We start from the raw sequence: 23,815 nt of genomic DNA on the forward strand, positions 1-23,815 counted from the left end.
TCAGGGACCGTATTTAGTCTTTACTCATCTATTCATAGACTATTCAAATCGGGTCATATTCATATACGAAGTGTAGTATAATTAATTACTTCAATATGGAGTGTAATACATTATCTACTTTTTAGATAGGTCAATTTATTTCGAGTTGTTATTCAGGGCTTGTTTTGATTCACTGAACTGAACTATTTATAAGCGAAGAAAACTAAAAACTAAACTAAACTGAATTAAAATTAAGCTGAAGAGAACAGACTCTTAGTGTGATCAAATTTTGGTGATTTAATATCAATTACACCTCGAGTTGGAATCAAGTAATTTAAATCAAGCACGAGTAAATTTTGCAAAATCTAATTGCAAACTTGTCACTTACCTGAGAATAAAGGCCATTAGTTGAATTAATAAATTATAATAAATTTGCAAACAATTATGCACCAAATGTCAGTATCTATGTCCGTGATAATTCATGTCCACTCCCAATAATGCTTTTGGCTTCAATAATTTAACAACCATTATCAGCGGAAGATAGTGATGCACTGATAAGACTGGAAGAAAATCAATGAAGTATAGAAAAGTAGACAGTTGGATTTCTTTTCCTTGGGGCTACATAACTCGGGATTGCGAGACAGACGCAATATGCTACCAATGACGAAATCATACTGAGCTGGTGTCGTACAAAACTACTTCCGATTGATTAATAACTAGCATAATTACGATCACATTACAGATATACACAGCTGTATTATACAGTACGATTAGGACCTGCCATGCAGACTTCGCATGATCAAGGAAACCAACAATGGTAACTGAACTTGTAACAACAACCTATGAGCAAAACATCGAGGTCAGATGAATTGAACTTAGGATTAAGAACATAAAAACAGCTACCAGAACCATACGTTTCTTGAATCCAAAGCTTTTACATTAGTTGATACAAGAGGAAGAGCACCATAGAGGGAAATGAAATCGTTCAGGCATTTGCGTCTCTTGCTACTGTGATCTTTCAAATTACTAATGCCATATGCGCCAAGCTCATGTATTTTCCCTGCAAAATAAAGAATTTTTAGTTGACGCAACAAAATTTTAGTGACTTTAAAGTTTTTCTGCATGTACAATAAGAGAGCAAAGTCTTGACTTTTCTTTATTTAGAATTTTGATAATCCTGCACAAAATAAGCTAAAAGTCTCCTGAATCCAACCAAAAATTTACCACTACTGAGTCCAATTGATTTATGACTAGCTTTTCAATTGGCTGCCACAATGCCCACAATTACTTGACTGGCTTTGACAGCTGAAGTCCCAAGAATCGTTCCTCTGGCTAATCACTAACAGTATAATAGTATTACAGAAAACAACTTCAGTGGATCCACTGATAGACATATACGACACTAATTTCATTCTCCAAGTGATGTCACTTAATAGGGACAATGCAGCGTTACACTGATAGACATTACAATTGGGTATATCATGGGTGTGTTTACCAATTACCACACAGACAATGTTAGAATCCTGCCAGGGGGCGTGAGGAGTTCCCTTCCCTTGCACCCCCCCACCCCCACCCCCAAACCCACCCTCTCTTAGTTTCACAATTCTAGGCTTGTTCCAATACACGCACACACACCCCATTAAAAAAAGGTCAAAATTCTGCTAACCCACTTTCGGACACTGATAGCCCACAGAATAAAGTTTCCAAGCTCATGTTAAAGATTAAATTTTAATATTCATATACACAGTGTATTCTATTGAAACTCATGGAGGTGACTAACAGAAGAAAATGCAGAAGGCTAAAATTTCAAAGGAGGGTATGCTACTAAGCAGCACCAAACTGCAACGAATATTTAGTCTACAAAGTCTGCCCCCAACAGGAATGCAAACAGTGCCTCCCATAATTTCCTCAGATTCTATGAGTATATGAAACTAAGAAAAAACAAAAGAAACTCACTCCGTCATAAGGCCATGGTACTCTCTATTGGTATGGCTTATCATCTTTGCTTGTTCCCATTATGCTAGCATTGGTTAAAATCTCAGGACAGTCATTGTGAGATAGAGGGAGTAGTGTAAATTGTAATCACACATGCTATAATGCTCCTAATCAAAATTAAAGCAAGGTTCAAGTTCTTGCGAGACTTTGAGAGTTTGAGGTAAACCCATAGAACCTTGTTGTAGTCTCATGACTAATATGATACATAGCTTTGACAAGTACACAGCTATACAGACACTATCTTGAGTAGAGCTGTCAAAAGTTAACCTGACCCGAAATACCGACTCAAACCCAATTATTAACCAACCCATCTGAACCCAAAAAAATGGTGACCCAAACCCGACCTGAAACCAACCCTAGACTCGTGTTGACCCGAGTATGTGAGACCCGAACCCGAACATAAACTAACCTGGAGATGACCCGACCCAAATGTAACCCGTAAATTATTGACCTGAACCGAACCCGACTTGAACTGAAATTGACCCAAACCCGTTTTAACCCGTCAAAACCCGAATTTTACCCGACTTGTTACTAACCTAACCTGAATTCAACCCGACCCGTTTCTAACCCGACCTGGTACAAACCCGACCCGAAATCAATCCGACTTGTTATTGACCTAACCAAAATTCAACCCGACTTGTTATTGACCCGACTCGAATTTTAACAGACCTATAACTAACCCGACCCAAAAATTCAACCCGATTTGTTACTAACCCGACTCGAAATCATCACACATTTTTTTAGCCCTACCTAAATTCAACCCAAATTGTTCCTGACCTGATTTCAAATCACCTTAAATGCAATTTAGATCACCTTATTATCGTTGATCAAAACATTTTGTCTAGGGAGACCAAGTCGGTCCAGGGAGCAAAAGAAAGGAGTATCATCCTCAAATTTAAGAGTTATATATAGTATATATTTGTTGTATGGTCAAAGGAGATATTTATCTTCCTAAATTATAAACCATAGTTCCCTAGTATATTGCCATATATATTATATTCAAAGGAAATAATTAGCTTGATAAAAATGATAATTATCTATTTACAGTTAGTTGAACCCGAATACGACCTGACTTGGAAATGATTCGACCTGATTGTAACCTACAAATTATTGACTTGAACATAACCCGACTTGACTCCGAGAATGACCCGACTTGTAAATGACCCAACCTGATTATTGCCCGCAAATTAATGACTTGAAACAAACCCGACTTGAATCCGAGAATGACCCGATTTGAAAATGACCCGACCTGATTATAACCCGCAAATTATTGACTTGAACCGAACCCGACTCAAACACGAGAATGACCCAACCTGAATCTAACCCGCAAATTATTGTCTTGAACCAAACCCGACTCGAACTCAAGAATTACCCTAACCCGTTTTAACCCGTCAAAACCCGAATTAAACCCGACCTATTGTTCACCCGACCTTTATTAACCCGACATAAACCCAACCCAAACCCGATAAGAAGTATAACCCGACGTGACCCGACTCAAGCATGACCCAACCCAAACCCGACCCGCATAGGTTATGGAATTAATCCGGGTTGACCCGACCCAGTCTTACCGACCCAAACCTGCCCATTTACCCGAATTAAAAGCTCTACCTGAAACCTCCAAAATTTCTCAAATAGCGTGGATATTAGCCTTCAATTTTGGAATTTTTTGTCTTTTTTTCACCCGGAAATAAAAATTGCCAAAATGTTTACCATGATCTCTAATACCCTGTGGGAGTCAAATTGGCTAGGAGGAACCATCCAATTTGCCATAAACAACCAATTTACCGATTTACAACTTGCACCGATTTCTTTAACTCAAGCTTACCACGAACATTTATGACAACATATAATGATCATATATGGACACAAACGGCATTATACGACCCCGAGATGTATCCCCTAAAATCTAAATGCTTTTCGATATCAGGTCCCGAAATATTCGAAATTTCTAAAAAACCGTGGATATTAGCCTTCAATTTTGGAATAATTTGACTTTTTCGCTCGGATATAAAAATTGCCGAAATGTTTACCATGGTCCCAAATATCATCCGGGAGTCGAATTAGGTGGGTGGAACCATCCTATTTGCCTTTAAAGTTTACAACTTACACCTATTTCATTAATTCAAGCCTACCACGAACATTTATGACAACAGATAATGATCATATATGGTTCCAAACGACATTATATGAACCCGATATGTATTCCCTAGAATTTCAAGACTTTTCGACCCCGGGCGCGAAGGCTCCAAAAATTCTCAAAAAGCATGGATAGCCTTCAGTTTTTTAATTTTTTCGACTTTTTTTCGCCCAGTAATTAAAATTGCCGAAATGTTTACCATAGTCTCTAATACCTTTCGGGTGTCCAATTGGGTGGGTGGAACCATCCAATTTGCCTTTAAACGGCTAATTTACCAATTTCTAATTGTATTGATTTCATTAACTCAAGCCTACCACAAACATTTATGACAACATAAAATGATCATATAAGGTTTCAAACGACATTTTATGACCCCGAAATGTATCCCCTAAAATCTAAAGGTTTTTCGACAACGGGCCTCGAAACCTCTAAAATTTCTGAAAAAGCGAATGCCTTCAATTTTGAAAATTTTTTACTTTTCTTCGCTCGGAAATAAAAATTGCCGAAATGTTTACCATGGTTCCTAATACCCTCCGGGAGTCCAATTGGGAGGGTGGAACCATCCTATTTGTCTTTAAACGGTCAATTTACCGGTTTACAACTTGCAACGATTAAAATAACTCAATCCTACTACGAACATTTATGACAACATATAATGATCATATATGGTTCCAAACGACATTATATGACCGCGAGATGTATCCACTTAAATCTCAAAACTTTTCGACATCGGGTCTCCAAACATCCCAAATTTCTCAAAAAGCATGGATTTCAATTTTGGAATTTTTTGACTTTATTTCGCCCATAAATAAAATTGCCGAAATGTATACAATGGTCCTTAATACCCTTCGAGAGTTCAATTGGGTGGGTGGAACCAACCAATTTGCCTTAAAACGGCCAATTTATCGGTTTAAAACTTACACCGATTTCATTAACTCAAGTATACCACGAACATTTATGACAACATATAATGATCATTTATGGTCCAAATGATATTATATGACTCCGAAATGAATCTCCTAAAATTTCAAGTCTTTTCGCCAACTGGCCTCGAAACCCCCAAAATTTCTCAAAAAGCGTGGATATTAGCCTTCAATTTTGGAATTTTATTACTTTTCTTCGCCCGAAAATAAAAATTGCCGAAATTTTTACTATGGTCCCTAATACTCTCCGGGAGTCCAATTGGTTTTGAGAAACCATCATATTTGCCATTAAACGACCAATTTACCGGTTTACAACTTGCACCGATTAAAATAACTCAAGCCTACTACGAACATTTATGACAACATATAATGATCATATATGGTTCTAAACGACATTATATGACCCCGAGATGTATCCCCTTAAATCTCAAAACTTTTCAACACCACGCCTCGAAACAACCTTAATTTCTCAAAAAGCGTGGATTTCAATTTTGGAATTTTTTTACTTTTATTTGCCCGTAAATAAAAATTGCCGAAATGTTTACAATGGTCCCTAATACCCTCCGGCAGTCCAATTAGGTGGGTGGACAATCCAATTTTCCTTCAAACGACCAACTTACCGGTTCACAACTTGCACTAATTTCATTAACTCAAGCCTACCACGAACATTTATGACAACATATAATGATCATTTATGGTTTCAAATTGGCATTATATGACCTCGAGATGTATCCCTTAAAATCTAAAGGATTTTCGACACTGGGCCTTGAAACCTCCAAAATTTCTCAAAAAGCATGGATATTAGCCTTAAATTTTGAAATTTTTTGACTTTTTTTTTAATATAAATAAAAATTGTCGAAATGTTTACCATTGTCCCTAATACCCTACGAGAAACCAATTAGGTGAGTGGAACAATCCAATTTGCCTTTAAATGGTGAATTTACCGGTTTACAACTTGCATCGATTTCATTATTTCAAGCTTACCACGAACATTTATGACAACATATGACGACCATTTATGGTTCCAAACGGCATTATATGACCCCGAAATGTATCCCCTAAAATTTCAAAGATTTTCAACACCGAGCCTCTGAAACCTCAAAAATTTCTCAAAAAGCGTGCATACCCTTCAATTTTGGAATTTTTTTGACTTTTTTTCTCCCGAAAATAAAAATTGCCGAAATATTTACCAATTTTCCTAATACCGTCTGGTAGTCCAATTAGGAGAGAATCATCCAAATTGCATTTAAACGGCCAATTACCGGTTTACATTTTGCACTTATTTCATTAACTCAAGCCTACAAAGAACATTTATGACAACATATAATGATCATTTATGATTTCAAACGTCATTATATGACCCCAAGATGTATCTAATAAAATCTCATTTCTTTTCGACACCTCCCCAAAACCTTCGGAATTTCTCAAAAAGCGTGGATTTTGATGTTTTTTGCTCGGAAATATAAATTGCTGAAATGTTTACCATGTTCCCTAATACCCTTAGTCCAATTAGATGGGTGGAACTATTCAATTTGTTTTTACACAAGCAATTTACTGGTTTACAATTTGTACCGATTTCATTAACTCAAGCCTACAACAAACATTTATGACAACAAATAATGATCACTAATAATTCCAAACGACATTAAATTTCCCTGAGATGTCTTCTCTACAATTTCGAGACTTTTAGACACCGAGCCCCGAAGACTCCAAAATTACTCGAAAAGCGTGGATATTAGCCTTCAATTTTTGAATTTTTTAACTTTTTTTCCCCCATAAATAAAAATTGTCAAAATGTTTACCATGGTCACTAATACTCTCGGGGAGTCCAATTGTGTGGGTGGAACCATCCTTTTTGCCTTTAAACGACCTATTTACCGGTTTACAACTTGCACCGATTTCATTAACTCAAGCTTTCCACGAACATTTATGAAAACATACAATGATCATATATGGTTCCAAACGACATTTAATGATCTCGAGATGTAATCATAAAATTTCAAGGCTTTTCGACACCGAGCCTCGAAATCTCCAAAATTTCTCAACAAGCATGGATCTTAGACTTTAATTTTGAATTTTTTAACTTTTTTTCGCACAAAAATAAAAATGGACGAAATGTTTACCATGGTCCCTAATACCTTTTGGAAGGCAAATTGGATGGGTAGAACCATCCAATTTGCCTTTAAACGGCCAATTTATTGGTTTACAACTTGCACCGATTTCATTAACTCAAGCCTACCAAGAACATTTATAACAACATATAATGATCATATACGATTCCAAACGGCATTATAAGACCCCGAGATGTATCCCCTAATTCTTAAGGCTTTTCGACACCAGGCCCCGAAAACTCTAAAATTACTCAAAAAGCGTGGATATTAGCCTTCAATTTTGGAATTTTTTTTACTTATTTTCGCGCGAAAATAAAAAAATTCCGAAATGTTTACCATGGTCCCTAATACCCTCCGGGCGTCCAATTGGGTGGCTGGAACTACCCAATTTGATTTTAAACGACCAATTTACCAATTTACAACTTGCACTGATTTCATTAACTCAAGCCTACTACGAACATTTATGATAACATCTAATGATCATATATGGTTTCAAACGGCATTATATGACCCCGAGAAGTATCACCTAAAATTTCAAGGCTTTTCGACTCCGGGCCTCGAAACCTCCAAAATTTCTCAAAAAGCATTCAATTTTGGAATTTTTGGACTTTTTTTCCTCGAAAATAAAAATTGCCGAAATGTTTACCATGATTGCACTGATTTCATTTACTCAAACCTACAACTAACATCTATGACAACATATAATGACCATATATGGTTCCAAACGGCATTATATGACCCCTAGATGTATTCCCTAAATTCTCAAGAATTTGCGACATCGTGCCCCGAAACCTCCAAAAATTTTCAAAAAGCATGGACATTAGCCTTCAATTTGTGAAATTTTTTACTTTTATTCGCCAGAAAATAAAAATTGCCGAAATGTTTACCAAGATCCATAATACCCTTCAATAGTCCAATTAGGTAGATGGAACATCCAAATTGTCTTTAAACGGTCAATTTACAGGTTTACAACTTGCACCGATTTCATTAACTCAAGCCTACCACGAACATTTATGACAACAAATTGTGATCATATATGGTTCCAATCGACATTATAAGACCCTGAGATGTATTCCCTAAAATCTCAAGGCTTTTCAATACCGGACCTCGAAACCTTTAATATTTCTCAAAAAACGTGGATATCTTTAATTTTGGAAATTTTTAACTTTTTTTCGCCCGGAAATAATAATTGCCGAAATGTTTACCATGGTCCCTAATACACTTCGGGAGTACAATTGGGTGGGTGAAACCATATAATTTGTCTAAACACGGCCTATTTACCGATTTATAACTTCCACTGATATCATTAAATCAAGCCTACCACGAACATTTGTGATAACAAATAATGATCATATATGGTTCCAAACGACATTAAATGACCACGAGAAGTAATCTCTAAAATTTCAAGACTTTACGACACCTGGTCCCGAATTCTCCAAAATTTCTCAAAAAGTGTGGATATTAGCCTTTAATTTTGAAATTTTTTGACTTTTTTCGCTCGAAAATAAAAATTGCCGAAATGTTTACCATGGTCCCTAATACCATCCAGGAGTCCTATTGGGTGGTTGGAACCATCAGACTTGCATCGATTTCATTAACTCAAGCCTACCACAAACATTTATAACAACAAATATTTATCATATATGGTTCCAAACAGCATTATATAACCCCGAGATGTATCCCCTAAAATTTCAAGACTTTTCGACACCGGGCCCCGAATCCTACAAAATTTCTCAAAAAGCGTGGATATTAGTCTTCAATTTTGGAATTTTTGGACTTTTTTCGCTCGGAAATAAAAATTGCCGAAATGTTTACCATGGTCCCTAATACCCTTTGAGAGTCCAATTGGGTTGGTGGAACCATCCAATTTGTCTTTAAACGGCCAATTTAATTACCGGTTTACAATTTGTACCGATTTCATTAACTCAAGCCTACTCGGAAATTTATGACAACATATAATGATCATATATGATTCCAAACGGCATTATATGATCCCCAGATGTATCCCCTAAAATATTAATACTATTATACACCGGGTCCCGAAACCTCCAAAATTTCTCAAAAAGCGTGGATATTAAGCGTGCAATTTTAAAACTTTTGATTTTTTTTTGCCCGGAAATAAAAATTGCCGAAATGTTTACCATGGTCCCTAATATCCTTCGGAGTCCCAATTGGGTGGGTGGAACCATCCAATTTGCCTTTAAACAACCAACTTACCGGTTTATAACTTGCACAATTTAATTAATTAATTCAAGCCTACTATGAACATTTATGACAACAAATAATGATAATATATAATTCCAAACGGCATTATATGACCCCGGGATGAATCCCATAAAATTTCAAGACTTTTTGATGCCTGGCCACGAAACCTCCAAAATTTCTCAAAAAATGTGGATATTAACCTTCAATTTTGGAATTTTTAGACTTTTTTTAGTCCGAAAATAAAAATTGCCGAAATGTTAACCATGATCCCTAATATCCTTCGGGAATCCAATTGGGTGTGTGGATCCATTCAATTTGCTTTTGAAAGGCAATCTGCTTTTAAAAGGCAAATTTACCGGTTTACAACTTGCACCGATTTACCGGTTTACAACGGCCAATTTAATTAACTTGCACCGAACCCGACTTGAACTGAAATTTACCCAAACCCGTTTTAACCTGTCAAAACCTGAATTAAACCTAATTTGTTACTAACCTGACGTGAATTCAACCCGATCTGTTCCCAACAGCCCGAACTTAACCCCACCTGTTACAAACCCGACCCGAAATCAACCTGACATGTTATTGAGCTGACTCAAATTCAACCCGACTTGTTATTGACTCAACCCGAATTTTACCATACCTATTACTTACCCAACCAAAAAATTCAACCCGATGTGTTATTAACCCGACTCGAAATTAACACGACTTGTTATTGATCCGACCTAAATTCAACCCAATTTTTCCTGACTCGATTTCAAATCACCTTAAATGCAATTTAGACCACATTATTATTGTTGATCAAAGCATTTTGTCTAGAGAGCCCAAGTCGGTCCAGAAAGGAACATCATCCTCAAATTTAAGAGTTAAATATAATATATATTTGTTTTATGGTCAAAGGAGATAATTATCTTCCTAAATTATGGAATATAGTTTCCTAGTATATTGCCATATATATTATAGTCAAAGGAAATAATTAGCTTGATAAAAATGATAATTATCTGTTTATAATTAGCTGAACCCGAATATAACCTGAGTTGGAAATGACCCGACCTGATTGTAACCTGCAAATTATTGACTTGAACATAACTCGACTTGAATTCGAGAATGACCCGACTTGGAAATGACCCAACCTGATTATAAACCCCAAATTATTGACTTGAACCGAACCCGACTTGAACCCGAGAATGACCGGACTTGAAAATGACCTGACCTGATTATAATCCGCAAATTATTGACTTGAATCGAACTCGACTCAAACCCAAGAATGACCCAACCTGATTTTAACCCGCAAATTATTGAGTTGAACCGAACCCGACTCGAACCCGAGAATTACCCTAACCCGTTGTAACCCGTGAAAACCAGAATTAAACCCGACCCTATTGTTCACCCAACCCAAATGTAACCCGACCTGTTATTAACCCGACCTAAACCCAGCCTAAACCCGATAAGAAGTATGACCCGACGTGACCCGACTCAAGCATGACCCAACCCAAACCCGACCCGCATAGGTTATGAAATTAATCTGAATTGACCCAACCCAAGTTGACCCAACCCACTCTTACCTGACCCGTTTACCCGAATTGACAGCTCTAATCTTGAGCTCTTAGTTTATTTATTAAATAAAAAAATAATAATAATTAAAAAAAAAAAAAAAAACTGAGTAATAAGGGAAACATGGTCTTGGGGCAGATCATAACATCTTTGAAATAAAGTAGCACTTACCCTTGACCCAAATGGGAGGAGCAGCTGTGGCATTGGCGACAAGCAAGGACATCGCGATATCTTCACAGTTCCTGTGATGTAATTAACAAACCAGGAACGTGAAAAGGTGGAATTAACCTTGGAAAGAGAAATGATTCAAAGTAAGAAATTGCCCAAACCTCTCTCTTGTTACATAGTCACGGATGGATGCTGGCATCTGATTGGTATACATATCAAGATAGTTCCGATGGAAGAATGCTGCCTTTGACAAAACCATACTGTAAGTACCCGTCCACCAAACAGACCACCATCCTCCATAATCATAATACGCATGGCTATTCTTCTGCCATACAGAAAAAGAGTGGGTGTGTAAGAACCAAAAGCATAATATTTTGATAGTCTGATAAATACATCATCTCAATTCAATATTCTATCTCCTTACAAAAGTAAAGTTAAAATCCTCTGCACCACTGTTCACACAAATCATCTATTCAATCCTATCATACCTTATTACCCGTGTCTATTGAATGGTTTTCAGCAATGCATAAGTCGTGCTTTAGCTGTTTCTTCAATTTCAAAACCCATGAAGACCTTTAGAGAAACAAAATTAAGATCTTAATAATGTGGCTATTGTTTTTGAGAGAAGCTTTCTATTGGGGATTGATGAAGCTATTCCTTCCCATATCCCTTCAAAAATGAAAACCCTAATGCAACAATTGTCTGGAAGGACTCTGTAGCCAGCTCCAGCAATGTTCACAAGCAAGGTGAAGGGTGAAGCATACTTTTTTGACTGGCCAGTAAAAATCTTACTAATGAAATTGATTGATGGTTAAAAAAAACATGCATGAATGATGTTCGAGCTAATAATGTCACTTCTCTAAATAGACTCTCCACCATCTTAAGACAGACTGTTACTTTGATACTTATGAACCACATGGTGGCAAAACTCAGCTTCAGTGAAGTTGTCACTCATCATCTTTCATATCTACAGTAATTAGGATATGATACCCTAAAACTAGTTTCGGGGGAGGGAAGAAATGGACATATAACTTATCGATAGGTCTACCTTTTCACCCAGCCAGTGCATGCGAGGAACAAATCCAACCATCGTTGATGGAGCAGTTTGCCACACGGTAAAAGCAAAGTCTAGTGCATCACAAGGTACAATGACATCATCATCAACAGAGAAGATTGCATCAGTCCTCAGGTCCTTAATTGGTTTGAATCTGTTGTTGAGATTATCTTCCTCATTCACATTAAACCTAAAGTTGGGTTTCCTAGCTGTACGGGACTTCGCTATCACAATCTTGTTAAGATAGTTTTTTAATTTACTTGAGGGACGATCACTCTCACTCCATACCACATGTATTGCATCGGTACCATGACATGAAGCATAATGAGCAACCGACTGCTTTAAAAGAGAATTGCGCTTCCATGTATTCATGAGTACAGTATATCCACCTCTGTGAAGGAGGAAAAAATTATATAGGAAACAAATCAGTAGAGAACTAGTTTACTCTAGCACCTTCAATTTCTTTCCAAACAAAGAACATGCTATATGATAAAGTTCTACTAAGGACCCTAAACACTTAAGAATACTAGCTTTGTACACACATGCACACGCAGAAATGCAATTACAGTGCATGCTTCCACACCCCTGCACATGCACACACATATAAAGGAAGTATATTCAGGAGTATACAGCATATAACCTAAATATGAAATGAAAGCAAGTGCAAAAATATTTATAGTAAGAGGCAATAAAACACAACTAATCAATTTATCAGAGAGATTACTATAGATCCCGATAGTTTTGAAATTCCACATAATTATACACTTATAACTTTCGTATACATTCCAAAATATATAAATCTATCTACCATTAGATTTAGATCAAAATCTCCTTTCCCTTTGCAATACAGTCATCCAATAAATTGAGCCACTTAAATATTACACAAAATTTTAAGCAAGCATAGAAAACAAAATAATAAATTTGTATTGATGATACTAGAGTATGGAGTATTAAGCACTGCATACAAAGGGATATGATTTCCCTGAACTCAACAAACTCATACATCATCATTCCATCATTACTTCAGTGTAACAGCTGTAACAGCCATACAAGCTAGTCCCCATTAAATATCACATTAGCACCTCTATGTTGCTTACCTTATCAGAGGCAAAACAAACAAACAAACAAAAAAATATTACAATGCTTAGACTAATCTATTAAAATTTCAATACTGATTTGCATTACAAAAGATTTGTCAAAAAGAGCTAAAAGCTATATTTATCATGTTTCTATAATATTCTACTCTCCCATCAAATTCAGTTAATTGTATTTATTACCAGCTACAGGAATACCAAAACGGCAATCACCCAAGTCATTAGGAAGTAAGAGGCACAATATAATTCCCGTAAGTAAAAAGTTGATCTAGAGTCTAGACTCTTCCCTTAGATCTCCTTCTATTACTTCTTTATGTCTCTATTCAAGCATCCAAAACTACTTTGATCCAGAAATTTGATTGATCATCCACCAAGTGCCGAGATAATAATCTAAAACATTAGGAAATGGAAGGAATCAACCCACCCTACTAGCCAAAAGAGTGACACCTTCCCTAATAGAGGTCTAATGAACTAGTTTTAAATTGCACTATACCATCCATGATCAACCACTCTTTCATAATTTATCATTTCCCAAGTCCAATTTTATCAACAAAATAACAATTTTTCACAAACATATACTTATATCATTCTAGCCTTCTAGATTAACCCCAAAACAGTTAGTAAACTTCAAATCATTAGAATTTACTACCTCCGTTTCATATTATTTGCAACTTTAGAATATTTAATATCTCACAAATAATACCCAAAATTGCAAATAAAATGAAATGGAGGTAGTACATCAATTCGCCAACACACCCGAGTTCACTACATAATTCTTGCTATATGCCTAAGACTCTAAGAACACACAATCTAAAACCCAGATCACTCAAAAGCTAAAGTAGACTGCTTTCATAAATTACACGCCTAGTTCAAAGAAATCCCATATCCAATCAATTTAACAATCATAGTAATTGGAGTTTCATATGCTTTATGTTTATCTCTATTAAAATTTTCCATTTTATGAACTCACTAGTGACATTAATTTCATAGCAATCCCAATTAAACCAAGATCTTAATTCCCAAATATAATAATTATATATATAATCACAATTCAATACTCAAATGTTAAAATCAACAAAACATAAACAGAAAATTATAATAATTGCAGAAAAGAACAAATAAAAGAAATAAAAATACCTAGAAGGAGAAAAAGAAGAAGAAGAGGAGTGAAGATTCCAGCCAAATGAAGAGGAAATTCGGGAGGAGAAAAAAACGACGCCGCAAAACGCAAATAAAATGAGAAGGAGAAGCTTAAGCTTAGCTATATGACTGAGACGCCGGAAAATTTGGAAGCGTTGATGGTAAGGACCTCTAATGGCAGCTTTTTCTTTCGCCGGAGAGTAAAATCCGCCGTTATTTTCGCCGTCTCTAATGGCGATTAGGTTAAGTGTCGTCATTTTCCGGCGAAACTCCGGCAAAGAATTGTTTTAAGGGTGTTGGATAGTTCGATCTGGTAGTTGAATTTAATTCGTTATGAAAATTCTAATGGCACGCTGTAATTTTATTTTTTTTCTATTTTTTTTTTTTTTTTCCTATGCAAATTAGTGTTGAATTGTTGATATATATAAGTATAATTAGTATATAACTATGTCACTGACATTTGTTGTACCGTGAGAGTGAGGGATAGCTCAAGTTGTTAGAGCTTCTCTCCTGTTTCAGGAGATTTTGAGATCGATTCTCGCCTCGGCCCTTGTGGGCATTGTGGCTCTCTAAACACCAAAAAAAAAAAAAAACATTTGTTGTACAGTTGGGCTTTTAAGAGCAAAAATTGACAGTTTGTGTAGGTGATTTTGGGAGGAAGAAATTGGGTTTTTTTTTTTTGGTCATATGTTTATGGACTTGAAGATTTTTTATACTCTTACCAAGTTTCTACTTTTCTAGTGTTTGTATACGTATAGGCATGACCGTATGATATTTGAGTGAGCATGGTTGATTAAAATCGTCTATATACTTTAATTTTAACTTGGAACCTACTAAGGGCATGTTCTCATTGACTGAACTCAGCTGAACTTAACTAAACTGAACTGAACTGAATTGAGCTGAACTGAACTAAACGGAGCTGAACCGAACCGAACCGAACTGAACAGAGCTGAGCTGAACTGAATATTTTATAAGAGAAGAAAATTAGGAGCTGAACTAAACTGAGCTGAGCTGAACTGAACTGAATTTCAACGTAAGAGAACAGGCCCTAAATATGTCAAGTTCGAATTATCATAAATTTGAAGTTGATTTAAAAAATTTGAAGTTTAATGTTATAACTTAACTACATATGTGTTAATGTGTTACGGTATTACCTAAGCTCATTAACACTCGCCCCTCATCCTTTTAATAGCTTGTCTAATCTTTTTTTTTTTAATTATTTTTTTTTAACAATTAACTTGCCACATTAATCAATTTTGACAGTCAACTTCAATAACCTAGTCATAAATCATAATAGACTTTTTTTTCCTTTTTTTTTTTTTTTTTTGACAGGCAAGTCATAATAGACTTTAATTTTAACTGGTTTATCACAAATAATACTAATCCAATTTAATAATACTCCCTCTGTCCCTAAATTATATTCCTACATCTAGCATTTATTGCTCACATAGTAGAGGAATATAATTTAGGGACGGAGGGAATATCTTCAAAATAAAGTTTGAGAAGGTCCAAATATATGTACTCTTACCACAAATTAAATTAATCAAAAAGCTGTTTCTTCCCAATTTTTTTAAAAAAACTCTACTGTAATATTGCATTCATTAATTCATACCATATCATAATACAATTTCCTCTTCCTGTAAAAAAAAAAAAAAAAAAAAAAAAAAAGGTCCAGCCCTTAGTCTTATTCAGAGATAAATTGAAGTCCTTTTCCATTACAGTAACAAAAAAAAAAAAAAAAAAAAAAAAAACCAAGTACATGGTAAATAACTTGAACCTACTACTGTCCCAATTCAAACTAATGAAGTGTCTTTATCCTCAATGATTCTAATTGGACGGTGGTAACCACATCATCACTACAGGACTTCTTACTTTGTGAGTTGCATCCTTCCACATTAAGTACCCAACTTCTGGTGCTGGCTGCCTCGAAACCGTCTTAAATGTAACCTTGTAAGACAGCTTCTGATACAGCTTGGTAAAGTGCAGGACCTTTGGTTCAACAACCACTTTAGCACCCTTAAACGGGGTGACTCTAGCACGGTAACTCGATACAGGTTGACCGACATTTGTGACTGTCCTTTGAACAGTTATACTAGAGATGCTCGCATTTGATGTAAAGACAACTGATAAAGCAGGGTAGTTCAAGTCCCCTGCTGCCTTGGAAAGTTTGTTATGGCAAGCCAATTTACCACCTCTTGAGAAAATCTTGAGCTGTGTGGGAGTTGGATTTTGGGCACAGAGGAACTCGAAGTAGTCTTGAGGGGTAATGTCGTAGACCAAACCAGGGTTGAGAGCTCTCACCGGGTTTATATGACCAGCCCCGTGATCAAAAGGGCTTGAGGGTGTCTCAGTTGCTGCATCAATTAGCGGTCTCCTACTATTACCATGGATATATGCTGTAGTCATTAAAGCAGATTTTATGGCAGCAGGACTCCAAGTTGGGTGCCTAGCCTTGATCAAGGCGGCCACCCCACTAACATGAGGGCACGACATTGATGTACCCGACAGTACATTGAACTTGACTCTTCTTGTATCAGCAGACACGCCTGAGGGGCCTGTGCTGCCAGTCCACGCTGCAAGGATGTTCACGCCAGGGGCTACCATATCCGGCTTCAGGACTTCCAAAGATAGGATGTTGGGTCCTCTGGAGGAAAATGCTGCAACCACAGGTGATGGTCTGATGCCTACTTTAGTGCCAAGGAAAGATATAGTTGCTGTGGCATTTGCACGCGATGCATAACGCTTTATGATGTTGCCTTCCTTTTCTCCCACTGCAACTGCCGGGAGCAGGTGACAATCAGCTACTAACTCCTCACCATTAGCTGCAGTATTGGCTAGGATCATGCCTATTCCTCCAGCTTGTTTCACTACTTGACCCTTCTGAACTCGAGGGCTGATTCCACGGTCACAAATCACAATCTTTCCCTGCACTTTTCGTCGATCAAGAGTACCTATTGAACAATGAAATGAGTAAACAAGTTAACAAGTGTACAAACATTGCTATTCTATATTCTACAGTCTACACTGCATCAAATGCATTCTTAGTCATTTTAGAATATTCTTATTTTGGCTAGTAGAGTACTACACTTAATAAAAATTTGTCATTTTCATGTATCATGCTATATTGAGTGACAACCTTATACAAATGGTGATTTCAGACAAATTAATTGTAGGCCATGTTTTCATCTCACACCGTCTAAACTTAATGTCACTCTCTAAATTTAGTAAGTTAAACTTTCCACCAATCAAACACGATCAACAAAATATTAGGACGTAGGATTGAATGGAGTATAAAACAAAAACTGCACAACATTAGTAACGCGTCAACTTTTACATTTAATCAACTATCAACCTTGCATGTGAAGTGTCATAGCTAATTGACTAGTACGGACTACGGAGTACCCCCATAACTTCTAACAACTGCAGGACATTAAAATTTTCATCTAACACTACAGTGCATCATAATTCTCATTACACCTACACAATAATTAATTAACTCTCACAATACTTATCTAACTATAATTGAGATTGTGTATTCATAATTGCACCAATAACACCAATTCAATTCAATTCAATTCAATTCAATTCAGCAATTCATTCTAATGCATAAATTACTACAGTAGCAATGTGAAATATACTCCATTAACATTCTAATACAACAACAGGCTTAGTTCTGAAATAATTTGGGGTCGACTAACATGACTTATAAAAATGTAAGGTTCTTCAAGAAGTAGCAAGTATTGTTATGCATACCTTCCAAGCACAAGGAATTCGGATCCGGACTAGTTGAGTTACTCCCCAAATACACAACCGGGTAAAGCTTCTCAGGTGACAAATGCATTCTCCCTTTATAGATAGACACCCCATTAAATGATTTCCCACTCCCAAGCCTAACAGTACTAGGGAAATTCCTATCCAATGTGCTCGCCCCGACGGTGGCAACCCACGGGGCGACGTTGGTAAGACTAACCGGTTCAGGCCCAGCATTACCCGCCGAGCACGAAACAAATACTCCCTTCTCCATAGCTCCAAATGTAGCCACTGACAAGCTATCCCGAAAGTAGGACGACACTCCACCTCCTAGAGAGATAGAGAGTACGTCCACTCCATCTGACACTGCTTGATCAACCGCCGACAAGATGTCTGAACTGAAGCACCCCCCAGTCCAGCACACCTTGTAGGCAGCGATCCTGGCCCGATGGTACATCCCTCGGGCCGTGCCTTGTGCGTAGCCAAGTAGGCTCGCACCATGCACTGGGGACCCGGCCACGGTCCCAGCAGTGTGGGACCCGTGGCCGTCTTGGTCCCTAGGAGACTTATACTCCATCTCCTCATTTATTTTCCCCGTGGCAGACTCATACCCCTTGTAAAACACCCTTGCACCAACAATCTTCTTATTACAATGCCGAGCCGGGTCAAAAGCCCGACCCCGCTCGCATGAACCCTTCCATCGGGCCGGGATTGGGCCATAGCCCGAGTCATTAAAACTCGGGCTTTCAGGCCAGATCCCGGTGTCCAACACCCCCACAACGACGTCGTAATTACCTTGGGCTCGGGCCTTATCAATAACCACTTCCTCTTTATCCAAGCCCAAAAACATTGGGCTTCTAGTAGTATGCAGTTGGTACATTGTCTCCGGAAACAAAGCCACAACCCCATGATCTCGGCCCAATCTAGAAGCCTCTTCTTCAGTGAGTCGGGCCGCAAGCCCGTGAAAAGCATTCTGATAATTGTAGATAATCCTGCTATCTTCATCTGCAACAATTGAGCCAATTTTAGAAGAATACCAATCAAAATGATTAGTAAAAACCAATGGCATAGCTGAATTATCCATTTGAATAATATATGTCTTCTTTGTTGTTGAAGCAACAACAAAATTAAAACATAATAAAAATAACAAAAAACATACTACCAAAAATTTTGATTCCTTAAACATTTTTTTTTTTCTTCTTGTTAATTTTCTCTCAAAAAAAGAGGAGAGAGAAAAATAAAAATGTGAAGTGGGAAATGAAGAGTGGGCAAATATAAGTGTCGTAATTATGTGAATGTATTAAAGGAGGTGGGTGATGCCATGAATGCAGAGTAAAATAGGGTAGTACAGAAGATGGTGGTGAAAATTAATTTGGGATGACAATGTAATGTAATGCAACATGGCATTTGATATATGATATGGTCTTTTTTATTTTTATGTTTCATTTTTTTTCATGTAATAGAAGAGACACTGATTTTTCTGTCTAGGATAGAGTGTTTCATCTAGACAGGAATTATTTTTATTTCAATGTTTGATAAACAGAGGTCCTATCTCTAGCTAGATTGAATTATGGAGTATTAGAGAGTGACAGTAAATTTAATGTAACTTCGGGTTTGAATAATCGAGTTTTAAAGGTTGGTTATACGCATTAATGGATAACATTGTCGTTACGTGTTTTTTGTTTTTCCACCTTGTGTAAATTATTACTGTATGATACTCTCGTAGTAGTGTATACGTACCATTTTTTTTTTTAAACGAGCATTCTTACAAAATTATGTTATAGTAAATGAAGAAAACATTGATTTTTGGTACGTGATGAAAAAATGAAAGAGGGAATTCAGGAAAATATCTAGCAATATGGATTTATGGTGGATTGGTGGAAAGATGATTTCATTAAAAGTAAGATTGGTCCCTACTGTGGCTCGCAACTTGCATGTAGGAATTGAGTTAATGACCTCATCTGAGGACCGCCTGCCACCTCTGGGTTCTTGCCAATGACAAATCGGCTAACTTTATGAAAGTGTTGAAAAGTAAGGGTATATTTGGTATTTGTAGTGTGTACAAAAGTACTTCTTTTTCTAACATAAAAATGGTGCAATATTTGTAATAATCTTCTAAGCTCAACAATTTCATAAGTTAGCCAATTTGAAATGAAATTATAATATTGGATTATATATACAATTAAACTAGTTTACGTCCGTAATTTGTAATTTTAAATTTTATACTTCCTCCGTTCTTTTTTTATTGTACCATTGGAGGTTGGCACAAGATTTTTGGTAGTGGAAAATAAGATGAGAGAGAAAGGTAAAAATACAAGATTGTCCATGTAATGGTATTCATAAACTAAATAATCATGTGTTGAAAAGTAAGGGTATATTTGGTATTTGTAGTGTGTACAAAAGTACTTCTTTTCCTAACATAAAAATGGTGCAATATTTGTAATACTTCCTTAAAAAGCAAGTGGTGCAATATTTAAAAAAAAAACGGTGGAAGTACTATAAGTGAAAAATCACGAGTTAAAAAAAACAAAAATCACATTGATAATTCTTTAGCAGATTATCATTGGGTTTGGGCTCATGATCATATAAAATGATATGGGCCTGAACCTCCACGATCTCCTTTATTGGGCTTCCAATTATTTTTGTAATTCCTTTACGGTCTTCCACGAAAAAAAAAATTAAAAATTAAAAAAAAAAAAAAAAAATTGGAAATAAAAAAATCGTCGACAGCAGGGTTCGAACCTGCGCGGGCGAAGCCCAACAGATTTCAAGTCTGTCTCCTTAACCACTCGGACATATCGACTCTTGTGTTTGGTTTGTCGCTTCTAATTTATATAAATATTTTGCACGAAAATATGACATTTTTTTGAAGTCAATTTCTTATGAAGCATATAATTGATCAAACGATTACATAACAAAGTACTTTGTATCAATTATCTCATCTACCCTCTCATATCTTATTACTACGTATTTCAAAACGATCTAAATTCAAAAGTAATAAGTACTCCGTAAATTTTATAGAAATGAATTTCTTAAGAAGCATATAATTGATCAAACGATTACACAATATTTTGTATCATTCATCTCATTTACCCTCTCATATATTAATATTTTAGGAACAATCTAAATTTAGAAAGTAAACCTTGTTTTGAGATGGAGGATATTAAACTGTAGTCTATCTTTAATTTCAACTAGTTAGGATTTTTATTAAAAAAAAAAAAAAAAGTTTTCCAAAACTAGTGTCAAAAACTGGCTCGATCCGACCCGACCCGAAAAAACGCAGTTCATATATCGATACGTATAGACATACTAAATTACTAATATAGCATGATTCAACTTTAAAATAGGTTCGACATAACCTGACTGAACCTCACCAAATTAACACCACTATCTATAATATGCATATATGCTCATAATGCATATAGTTAGTAAATGTAAACTAGCTAACATACTAAGGTGATACGCAACACATGGGATTGAATCTTGTTTACCTCAATGTCCTAGGCATGCCTTTTTTTATATCTTCATTCAACCTATAGGGTTTCCCATTCCAGCAACTATATACACTACTTTGACCGAAAGTAAAGTGTAAGATAAATAAACTTCATTACATTAAGAAATCTTGAATTCTAAATTTCTAATAAGTTTTACTTGTAACTTTTACCCACCTTCTTCCAAACTAGAAACAACCTATAGTAATTAAAGAAACAACACAACAATAATACAGTAAATTAAACAAATCAAAACCTAGCAGAAAGATTCAAAGGTACTACAGTAACAAATTTTCACCATATGAATTGGTGCAGATTTGCAGAAGGCATACACGTTTACAGTTTACTAGGTATGCCTTCCAATTACTGCAATTTGACTCTTGTTTTTACCTAATTACCTCATAGTAAATGCGACCACCTACTAGTTTATTTATGAAAGCATGTCCAATAAATTTAACATACCACTTTTTTTAATTGCTAGTACTAGAATTTTTTTCATAAAATTTTCTGTGTTCCATCATATTCAGAGTTATATATATATATACTTCTTAACTTTTACTCATTCTCATCAAATAAGAAAAATAACCCCTTATTTTCCCCTTCATTTTATTTTTCTCTTCTATGGAGTTACTTTCAATCCTACAAAATTTTCACAACTTACCAATATTAGAACATCTCAAGTTCTTAGCAACTTTAGTCTTTGCTTCATTTAAATCATTTCTAATTCTCCTAGAATATGATATATTTTTCCATATTATTATTCTAACTGTATGCATAATTTCATACATTATAGCTTATTATTTTCATTCAAAACCTCCTAACATATACCTAGTAGATTTTTCATGTTATAAACCTCCAAATTATTGTAGAATCCCACTTTCTTCATTTATAGAACATGTTCATCTAATCAACTACTTTAACAAAGAAAGTGCGGAATTTATGTCCAAGATCCTCAATTCTTCGGGCCAAGGCCCAGAGACTTATCTCCCACCACCTTTGCATTACATTCCTCCTAAGCCCGCCCATTACGACGCCATCGAAGAGGCTAAAATGGTCATTTTCCCCATGATGGAGGATCTTCTACTAAAGTCCAATCTCTCTTCTCTTGACATTGACATTCTCATTGTTAATTGTAGTGGGCTTTGCCCTTCTCCTAGTTTAACATCATTAGTTGTTAACAAGTTCAAACTAAGGCCCAATGTTAAGAGCTTTAATATCTCTGGAATGGGCTGTAGTGCTAGTATGATTGCTTTGGGCCTGGCCCATAACTTGCTCTTGGTCCATCAAGAGTCGAATGCGGTTGTTTTGAGTACTGAGATCCTAACTACGGGTTGGTATTCGGGTAATGAACGGCCCAAATTGGTAATAAACTGCCTCTTCCGAATGGGTGGGGCGGCCATTTTGTTGTCAAATCGAAAACTGGCCCGGAAGAAGTCCAAATACCAAGTTATTTGGACTTCAAGGGCCCAACAAGCCATCAATGATTGGGCCTATAAGTCAGCATTTCGAGAAGAGGATTCTAATGGGCTTACTGGGGTTACTCTTAATAAGGACATCTTAGAAGCTGCTTCGGATATGATCCGGGCCCAACTAATCGCTCTCGGATCCTTTATGTTGCCTACTTGGGAGAAGTTAAAGTTTGTTACATCTATTGCTAAGAAGAAATATTGGAAGAAATCAGCTGAGATTTATGTGCCAAATTTCAAAACGATCATCCAACATTTTTGCTTGCCGGTATCCGGAAAGCCAGTGATAAGGGAGATAGGGAAAGGGCTGAGATTGGGGGATAGAGAAACGGAGGCAGCTTTGGCTACATTGCATAGGTTTGGGAACCAGTCTTCTTCTTCTTTGTTGTATGAATTGGCCTACATTGAAGCTAAGGAGAGAGTGAAAAAAGGAGATAGAGTTTGGATGCTTGGGATGGGAAGTGGGCCTAAGTGTACTAGTATTGTATTAGAATGTATTAAGCCCATTATTGGTGAGTCCAAGAAGGGCCCATGGGCTGGATCCATATATAAGTATCCAGCATTAGCATTTAATAGTTGAGATTTGAGAATAATCTCTTCAGACATCAATATATCAGTATTATAATATGCTCTATTTAAAATGTGCAGTACTGAATACTTATAGAAGAATGTATGTGTACTGTAATTTTGAATTGTTGTAACATGTTGCACATAAAAACTTTATCTAGTAACACTCTTTTTAAGCCTTGTA

General features: G+C 36.3%; 3 protein-coding genes and 1 non-coding gene across 4 annotated transcripts; 1 reads left to right on the plus strand and 3 right to left on the minus strand.

Moving 5' to 3' along the window:
- Nucleotides 1–540: 540 nt before the first annotated feature.
- LOC110729755 (glycosyltransferase family 64 protein C4-like) lies at nt 541–14,851 on the minus strand. The gene is made up of 5 exons (XM_021909539.1): nt 14,355–14,851; nt 12,118–12,514; nt 11,231–11,394; nt 11,073–11,143; nt 541–1,039 (listed from the first exon to the last, which is right to left on the minus strand). Exons 1-5 carry the CDS (start codon nt 14,612–14,614, stop codon nt 879–881), a joined length of 1,053 nt encoding a protein of 350 aa, XP_021765231.1. The 5' UTR covers nt 14,615–14,851; the 3' UTR covers nt 541–878.
- Nucleotides 14,852–15,929: 1,078 nt separating this feature from the next.
- On the minus strand, nt 15,930–19,848 carry LOC110729757 (subtilisin-like protease SBT1.3). The gene is made up of 2 exons (XM_021909540.1): nt 18,111–19,848; nt 15,930–17,308 (listed from the first exon to the last, which is right to left on the minus strand). Exons 1-2 carry the CDS (start codon nt 19,291–19,293, stop codon nt 16,185–16,187), a joined length of 2,307 nt encoding a protein of 768 aa, XP_021765232.1. The 5' UTR covers nt 19,294–19,848; the 3' UTR covers nt 15,930–16,184.
- Nucleotides 19,849–20,828: 980 nt separating this feature from the next.
- TRNAS-UGA lies at nt 20,829–20,910 on the minus strand. The gene has a single exon. It is a non-coding gene; the product is annotated as a tRNA-Ser (tRNA).
- A 1,252-nt stretch (nt 20,911–22,162) lies between these two features.
- On the plus strand, nt 22,163–23,681 carry LOC110729460 (3-ketoacyl-CoA synthase 5-like). The gene has a single exon (XM_021909193.1). The coding sequence runs from the start codon at nt 22,220–22,222 to the stop codon at nt 23,642–23,644; it is 1,425 nt and encodes a 474-aa protein (XP_021764885.1). The 5' UTR covers nt 22,163–22,219; the 3' UTR covers nt 23,645–23,681.
- The last annotated feature ends 134 nt before the right edge of the window (nt 23,682–23,815 follow it).

Source organism: Chenopodium quinoa, unplaced genomic scaffold, assembly GCF_001683475.1.
Source record: "Chenopodium quinoa cultivar QQ74 unplaced genomic scaffold, ASM168347v1, whole genome shotgun sequence".
NCBI classification, from domain to species: Eukaryota; Viridiplantae; Streptophyta; class Magnoliopsida; order Caryophyllales; family Amaranthaceae; genus Chenopodium; species Chenopodium quinoa.

What these genes read in the sequence shown, in the direction of transcription:
- LOC110729755 (XM_021909539.1), bottom strand. Translation starts at nt 14,614, where the DNA reads ATGACGACACTTAACCTAATCGCCATTAGAGACGGCGAAAATAACGGC. An exon ending in TCTTCTTTTTCTCCTTCTAG is followed by an intron (nt 12,515 to 14,354) that starts GTATTTTTATTT and finishes CCTCCTTCACAG; the next exon opens with AGGTGGATATACTGTACTCA. An exon ending in GACTATGTAACAAGAGAGAG is followed by an intron (nt 11,144 to 11,230) that starts GTTTGGGCAATT and finishes ATTACATCACAG; the next exon opens with GAACTGTGAAGATATCGCGA.
- LOC110729757 (XM_021909540.1), bottom strand. Translation starts at nt 19,293, where the DNA reads ATGTTTAAGGAATCAAAATTTTTGGTAGTATGTTTTTTGTTATTTTTA. An exon ending in GAATTCCTTGTGCTTGGAAG is followed by an intron (nt 17,309 to 18,110) that starts GTATGCATAACA and finishes ATTGTTCAATAG; the next exon opens with GTACTCTTGATCGACGAAAA.
- LOC110729460 (XM_021909193.1), top strand. Translation starts at nt 22,220, where the DNA reads ATGGAGTTACTTTCAATCCTACAAAATTTTCACAACTTACCAATATTA.